Here is an 8,679-nt window from a genome sequence, read left to right as displayed (position 1 = left end):
TGAGGATAATACAATGATTATTAACTTTATTTGTGGTTTATCCTCAGAGAATTAATATTTACGTTTGTTGTGCTAAGGCAAAGATACTGAATTGATTTGCCATTTTCTTCTCCAGTTCATTTTATAGATGAAGAAACTGAGGCAAACAGGATTAAGTGACTTTCCCAGGGTCATACAGCTAATAAGTATGTAAGGTCATATTTGAACTTGGGAATATGAGTCTTTTTAACTCTAGATCCGGCACTCTATCCACTCTGCCACCTGGATGCCTACATATATTTACATATTTGTTTCATTTGATTATCATAACAGCCTTATAAGTTAAATATTATTATCATTTCCATTTTCTAGATAAAAATACTGACATTGAGAAATTAAATTATTTGTTCAGAATCACACGAATAAATATCTGAGCAATTTTTTTTTTTTTTTTTTTACAAATCTTAAATTGATTGAATACCAAGGAACACTTGAACACTAGAGATAGTTTATTAGGATGATTTCTAGAACTGGAAATACAGCGCAACATGTAGAGAGGTTATTCTTTTCATGCAGAATAGAGTACTATTATATTGACGTATAAGCTCTGATGACCTCAGATGCATTGGTGGTAGGAAACTAAAATCAGGGATAGTACCTTAAAAAGATACAGTATCTTAAAAAGATACAGAGTAAACAAGAATAGCAAAAAAATCAGGGATCAATATAGTTCTTATGATTATGATCTACGAAGCAACTTATTATTCAGATAAGTATCCCAGAGTTATGCTTTTTGACATTTGAGCTCTAAAATAATATCCTTACATTTATGGCTATCTGTCTGTTTATCTATCTATAACCTTATCATTTGAGGGTTTTTTTTTCCTACAATGTCTAGAAAATTATTTTTTATTCAAATGATAAGAGAGATATTTCAAGTTGAAGATATTAGCAGAGATATATTTTTAAATATATACATATTTTCAATGAATGAAATATCAGGGAGATTAAAGAGAGTTGTTTAATTTTATATAAATTTTAAGGATATTTTATTCTATTTAAATTACTCGTGCCTTTAAAATCACAACTCTCTCTTCCTCTTCCCTCCTCTCCTTCAGAAATGGAAACTAGATATGAGAAAATGAACAAAACTCCAAATGAACCCAGTTAACAAGGGTAGCAAATTTAAGAGAAAGAATAAGGGTGATGCTAAAGACAATTTGTTTTTGCTTTCATTGCTTTTAGTACAGTGTGCCACTTGCTATTTTTCTCTAACTGTTGGTTTCTAAATCTTTGTTGATATGAAAAACTGCTATCTTCATCCTCAGCCTCAGATATAATCTCCATCTTCTGAATGATGAGTTTGATGAGCTCATGTTGCTTGTTTAGGAGAACACCAAGATCCTTCAGCCTACAGGGATACATACAATTTATTAATTCATTTTCTCTTTCATCATAATCACTCAGTTACAGTAAGACTTGGGACTCCTTCTCTCCTCTCAATCTAGCCAAAAGCTCATTTTCAAGTCATTCTTTCTAAGGTGTTTAATTTCAAAAGGCAAGGAATCTGAGAGAAAGGTAACATATATAATAACCTAGGGTGTCTGAGCTTTACTTATAAATTAGGAAAGATACACTAAACAAAAGTGAACTTTTCTTTTCTTTTTTTACTGAGGCAACTGGGGTTAAGTGACTTGCCCAGGGTCACACAACCAGGAAGTATTAAGTGTCTGAGGTCAGATTTGAACTCAGGTCCTTCTGATTTCAGGGCTGGGGCTCTATCCATTGCATCATCTAGCTACCCCCAAAAGCAAACTTTTCAAACAGAATGATTTCTGCCTTAATCTTTATATCCAATAGAGCAAGCTGGAAAGTTTGGTGCTTTCTCTGTGAATGATTCTTTCTCAAGCAGCAATTTTATCATTTGAATGTTGTCAGAAGACAGATTTATTGCACTTTGCCTCTATCTACGTGGTCTTTTACAATGAAGGAATACATAATGTTAATCAAGTCCTTCAAAAGATTTTTTTTTTTTTTTTGAAAATCACATCATTGTGCTATGAGCACCTAAATAAAATGCCTACAAAGACAACAATTTTTCCTAAACATTTCCAGAACTGATTTCTTATATTTAAATGCAGAAAGCTTTTGCATAGATGAGAGTCAAACATTGATGCCAAATACCCAGAAAAGCACTTTTTACTTCCCACTTAACCACTACTAATATCATTCAGTAAAATTCTCCTTGACACAAATCCACAATTATCAATGAAATTATCTGATACATAAGAAGCAAAAATAATACCTGTATTTCTGCTTCAAAACTTCAACTTCTAAAGTGTTATCAGAATAGTGCGTTTCTGGTTTTGTATATCGACCACAAAACCAGTACTGGAACATGTTCTGTGAGATAAAACGTGGCAATTAAACTGTCATATGATTAAAATGTTTATTTTTAAATCTTAGGTAATATAAATTAGTACCATCTTAGACATTAATTCTCTAAAAATTATCTTCCTATTATTCAGTAAAATGATATTAAATGACAAATTAACATGGGTATATGGTAATTTTTTTTAATGAAATTGTACCATAAATGAACAGCCACATTTTCTAGATCAGATTTAAATCACTGTCAGAGTGTTTGTTGCCGAGGAGTTTTCATTATAAAGTAGAGTAACATGAAAGCACACTGAGAATTAAAGGGGCAATAATCAAATAATAGGATGCACTATATATATATGAACAGAGTATGCCTGGTCCATTTTCTTTGAGTCTTCTATAAACTATTACATTAAATGAGATAAATGCATGTCTCTATGGACTGAAATAACAATAGGGAAAACTAAACAAGACCTTCACTAATTAAGGTCCTATCTGTACTTGCTATTTTTGTTGCTGTTTTTTTTTAATTTGTTTTCAAATCTGCTAATTATTGGAACTACATTGTTCTAAAACCATTTTTAGATGCCAATGCCATTTTTACTTTAACAAGGATGTTATATATAATATCTAATATTATACATTTTTGCATTAAGGCAGAGACTAAGCGATCTTTGACTAAACTCATAAGCTTTTAGCAACAAAGCTGGAATTGGAACTCAGATCTTATAGTTTCAGATCACTATTTATTCAGAAACAACACTTTCCTCTATATGATGCTGTACGTGTTATTGTTGATGAATAAATGTATGGAAATTTAACTTAAAAAAGATATTAATTTAAATACTAACATAGTAGGTTCTTTCTAACTATTTATAACAGTTATATCTGAATAAATGGGCTAGCTCAAAAAGTCATTTTGACCATGAATTAAAGCTTTTAATGTCTTCAACTACTCAACAACAATGCTCATTTTTATAGGGATATTGTGAAAATTAATACATTCAATCCTATTTTGTAGAAGAGAGTGAGAACTAAGTTTGGGGAAGACTCCTATAGATTTATTTAAATCACCTCTCCTTATCTACTTCCTATCATTGTCATGACTTGAGTTAAATGCACCACCCACCCAACAAAAATAATAATAATAATAATAAAAGATAATTACTTCCTTCCCACAGACTGGATTAGTCTCAAAGTCCAAAAAAGAAGTCCTGAAAGATAACACTATATAAATGCCAAGCACTATAAATGTATTATGATTGCATGCATTTACCATGAATCCAAAGTTCTTCCTCCTATTAGGATACACAATGATCGATTCGTGGTCCACTTTACTCAGGAACCAAAATGGCAGTTTTTTCTCTAAACTGGTATGAAGTTTCACCTTATATATACAGACACAGAAAAATATAATCATTAGCATAATTATTAATTCTTACACAGTTTAATAAAACTTAACTGGAATTCATTATGTTATCTTGTTACTAAAAAATCACTTAAGAACTTATTTTCCTCTTTTCCTTCACCTTTCCTTTTCTCTTGCTATTCTGTTTGGTATCAGCTCTAGATGCATCATTTACTTCATCCCATAGTACCCATCCATTAATGTAATTTATTGTGAAAGATTGGACAAATAATGGAGAATAAACAAAGGAGGGAAAAGTCAGTCTCCAATAAATTGGAGAATTAATTTATTTTCAGTGTTTTAAATATGACATCAATGTCAATAGGATCTGGCCATTTGTCCAGTTACTTTCCCCTCACCCTTGAATTACTTACTATCTGGCTTTTCCTTTTGCCCTGAATTAAAAGAACACAAGAACTCTCAATTATGAGTTGTCTTTCAATTAAAATATGAACTCCCTAAGAACAGAGAATGTTTTGATATAGCTTCAGCACTTAACAGAGTATTTTGTATATTGTAAGTATTTAAACGATGCTATTCCATTCTATCTAGTTTTGTACTTCCACCTGCTCTCTAGTGCACTCTCTGCAATAATCCACAGGACTTGCTCACTTATATGTTCCATCATCAAAATTCAACAAGACAAATGACTATCTTCCCATCAAGCGATCTGAACAAATTTCTCAATTATGACATCATTCACCCAAGTACACAACATTGGAACTATCCTTGACTACACTTTTTCTTTTTAATTATATAATGAGAAGTAGTTCGGCAGTAAAGAAGACCTGAATTAACCCCCTTTGATATATATTGACTTCATGAACTTGGGCAAGTCACTTAACCAATCAGGTAAGATTGTGCCAGCACATTATTAAGAAACAAAACAAAACAAAAAACAACTTGAGTTTTCTCATCTCAGAGTTTCTAATAACATTCACTGATATTTATACTTTATGGTTCACAAATGTGAGAATTAGATGAGGCTTCCATAGTTATGAAACTTAAATTAGAGAAATGAAACTTAATTCAGACACAAATTAGAAAAATGAAATTGAAACCTAAGAAATGGGATCTGAAGCTTAGGCTAAAAAGGAACAAGGAAATAAAATATATGAAGGGAAGCCATAAATTAGAGTAAGAAAAACATTAAAAGATGTAACCAGGGGTGGGGACTTAGAACAAGAAAGACATTATAAAATGTAATTAGAGGTGGACACTCACTTCCAAGTGGAAGGGAAGATGTAATTAAGGATCCACACTCACTTGAATGGACATTGTTGTCAGAGGTGAAGATGTAATGATGTAATTAGGGATGAAAACTCACTTAGGGAATTAGGAGCTCCAGTGAAGTTATAACCTCTTTAATACCTGGGCAATGGGGAATCAGGCAATGCATTTTGATGTGCTTTTGCACTTCAAGGGTATGCCTATAAGAGATACAGCTCTTGCAAGAATGTAAAAAAAAAAAACAAAACAAAAACCTAAAACTTTTTTTTCTTGAATTTTTCAGACTCAGTGGAGTTCTTAATAAGACATTTTGTTTCTTACATCAGACTACTGCACATAACTGTTTCATCTGATCTTCACAACAATACTGTGAGGTAGTTGCTGTCATTTTTGTTGAGTTGTTTCAGTCATGTCCAACTCTCTGTGAAACCATTTGGAGTTTTCTTGGCAAAGATACTGAAGTGGTTTGACATTTCCTTCTCCAAATAATTTTACAATTGAGAAAATTGAGGCAAATAGGGTTAAATCATTTGCCCAATATCCCATAGTTAATAAGAGCCTGGGACCAGATTTGAACTTATACCTTTTGACTCTGGGTCTAATCTTCTACTCATTGAACCTCATAACTGCCCAGGGTATTGTAATTATTCCCATTTTATAGAGGAGGAAACTAAGCCTAAGAGAAGTTATATGATTTCCTTGGGGTCATACTGCCAATAAGTGTTTCAGGCAGGATTTGAACTCAGAATCTTCCTGATTCTGAGTTGCTTGCTGTCTTTTATTCTCTATTTATTACTAAGTCAAATTTATTTGTTATATAGAACAAAATTCAGAAAGCATCTTCCTCACAATAAGTCTGAGGGGAAGAATATTCCCATTTAATGGGAATTTCCAGAGAACTTATTTGCCCAGTCATACATGATAATTTGCCATTACTAGGGAATAATATTTGTGCCTAGGCCTCTTAACTCTAAGTCTAGTACTCTTTACTATATAACATCTCAAATCAGTCCAAATAATAGCTGTTTTCTAGCAATTATTCCTTTGCAATGTCACACAGATTTAATTTCTATTCCAATTCCACTACCATCTTTGTTCAGTCAGTCAACAAACTATTGTTAAATATTATATGCCAGGCCCTGACTGGACTCATTTTGCCATGAGGCTTCAAAACAACAAGAATGAAACAATGTCTCTGCCATCAAATATGTCAAGTGTTAATGAAATAGATAATGTTGAAAAAATGTATCTATTAGACATAGTATAAGGGGAAAGTAATTGCACAGAGAAAGGCTTCCTGCAGAAGGCAGGACTGGAGCTAGAGAAAGAGAAGAAAGAGATAAAAATCATGCTGATTCTCCACTGTTGCTTTACTTTCCCCATCACTCCCCCCCAAAAAAAAATCTAATCATCTGAAATCTCATCTGCATGAAGAAAGACTCAGTTTTATATATTCTACACCTCTTCAATTAACCCATAGATGTTTCTAACCTTTTAATGGAGGGAACACAACTCTTTCTAAAACTTGCTTTTTAGGAGGCTCAAAAACTTCCCACCTTCAAACTGTCATAACTGTCCATCAGCAGTTCTAGTTGTTGTTCATTCCCATGTACCTTCTTTTTTTTTCCATCCTTTGATTCCCCTTCTTCCCCTCTCTTTTTCAGTTTCCTTTTGTGTGTGGTCTTTTTCCTATTAGACTATAAGCTCCTTGAGGGACTGTTGCTTTGTTTTGTTTTCTTATTTGTATCCCCAGGGCTTAGTACTATGCCTGAAAAGTAATAGATACTTAATAATTGTCTATTGAACGGAAGAGGGAAAGAGAGAACATTCCAAATATGGAAACAACAAAAGGTACTTTGCTGAGAAAAGGTGTATCCTGGGAGAGAAATAGCAAAAAGACCGGTGTTACTAGATGGACAGTATGTGGTGTGCAGTAAAGTGTGAAAAGACCAAAAAAGTACCAAGGGGCCATCATTGCCTAGGATCCCATTTTATTTCTAATTGACATTACTGTAAATATAATATTAGAGATTTCCCTGACTCTTCCCAGCCTCCTCCATATCAGCATGATTTTATAAAACATTATGACATTAACATTTCTTGTATAAAATTTCCATTATATTATTTTCTTTCCCAAGAACTCAAATACTCGCAATATTGTATAGTAAGTGAAATTTTAATCTCGTAATACAAGGCCTCTCATAATCTAGAATCAACTAAATATTCATGAATATGAACTTTTTACTTCAGCCAAGTAGTCTTACTATTCATCAAACATACAATTAACTTCTACTTTTCTGCTTTTGCTCATTTTATTACCCCTAACTATGTTTCTTTCTTTCTACCCTTTAAATTCTATTCAATCTTCAGTGTTCAGTCCAAGTCTCCTTTCATCTAAAAAAAAACCTTCTTTTTTTAAAAAAAAATAGTTATAACTTTTTATTGACAGAACCCATCTCTGGGTAATTTTTTTTACTACATTATCCCTTGCACTCACTTCTGTTCCGACTAAAAAACCTTCTCTTAATTTAGTAGAGTATCTCCCAAATTTGTCATTATTATATATTGTTCATTCACTTATTCTCTGCATTAGTCGTTTCTCTCCAATAAATTTCAAGATAACTGAGGATCCTTAGAGTATAATTTTTTTGTCTCTCTAATGACATCTACTATAATGTGAGACACAAGTACTTTACAGTTAATGAGAGAAGGCATTTAGTGAATTCTTTATTGTTTAACTCTCCCCTCAAATAGATTTTTGCAATTTAATATATAGCTACCTTATACACTCGAGTATAAGCCGAGTTTTTCTACCCAATTTTTGGGCAGAAAATCCCCTCCTCGGCTTATACTCGAGTCACTAGATAAAACATGTGTAAATATCCCTTTGAATGCCCCCTTGCTGTGTAGTATACAGCGTGAGTGGCGACTATGATACTACAGGGCCGGCCGTTGCTATGGTGATGCGGCTGTTCCTGTAGTATCACAGTCGGTAACTGGATTGTAGACTAATGCTGGCAACCGCTCTACATAACTACACCGGCACCTGCTCTCCTTCTCTGCGGGCACCGGTGTGCTACCTAAACTTTCTGATATAATAAATTTTCCCAGATTTTTGGGTTAAAATTAGGGGCTTCAGCTTATATTTGGGTCGGCTTATATGGTATATATATATAATATAGATATGTATATGTGTATGTCTGTTTTTGTATTTTTGCATATATTAATATGTATATATATATATATATGAGAGAAACACATACATACAAAGTATATACATATATACATATATATGTATATGCATCTATATATATTTTATTACATACATGGTTATGGTTTTGTCACATATGTTTTTGTTACATAGAATCTCTCTATCTCTTGCAAGTGGAAGTGGGGAGGCTGCTGACAACCCCAATCCCAATACTGATCAGTACAGAAATTTTAAACTATTCCATTTTCCTAATTTGGATCAGTTCAACCCTCCTTAGACAGCCTGATGGCTTTCCATACTCAGCATCATTAACTAGTTTTTAAACAAGTCAGGATCCTGCAAGGATCAAGTCTTTTATCCCTTTATCTCCTCAGAATATGTAATATATTGTTATATATTCACAGCAGATCTTGGAAGCTATCTTTTGAATAAATTAATGAAGGAAATAAAATTCTGAATGATTAGAGTC

At 32.8% G+C, this 8,679-nt stretch overlaps 1 protein-coding gene across 1 annotated transcript in view; it reads right to left on the bottom strand.

The window, feature by feature from the left end:
- Nucleotides 1-470: 470 nt before the first annotated feature.
- The window catches only part of TRPA1 (transient receptor potential cation channel subfamily A member 1), an 82,745-nt gene continuing 74,536 nt past the window's right edge, over nt 471-8,679 (bottom strand). Inside the window, exons 25-27 of the mRNA XM_051970052.1 lie at nt 3,638-3,748; nt 2,285-2,382; nt 471-1,390 (exon numbers count right to left, since the gene is read on the bottom strand). Coding sequence (XP_051826012.1) covers nt 1,189-1,390; nt 2,285-2,382; nt 3,638-3,748 — 411 coding nt within the window. The 3' untranslated portion in view covers nt 471-1,188. The remainder of the gene's footprint in view (nt 1,391-2,284; nt 2,383-3,637; nt 3,749-8,679) is intronic.

This window comes from Antechinus flavipes, chromosome 1, assembly GCF_016432865.1.
Source record: "Antechinus flavipes isolate AdamAnt ecotype Samford, QLD, Australia chromosome 1, AdamAnt_v2, whole genome shotgun sequence".
In the NCBI taxonomy this organism is placed as follows: Eukaryota; Metazoa; Chordata; class Mammalia; order Dasyuromorphia; family Dasyuridae; genus Antechinus; species Antechinus flavipes.
This window is presented reverse-complemented; position numbering and strand designations above follow the sequence as displayed.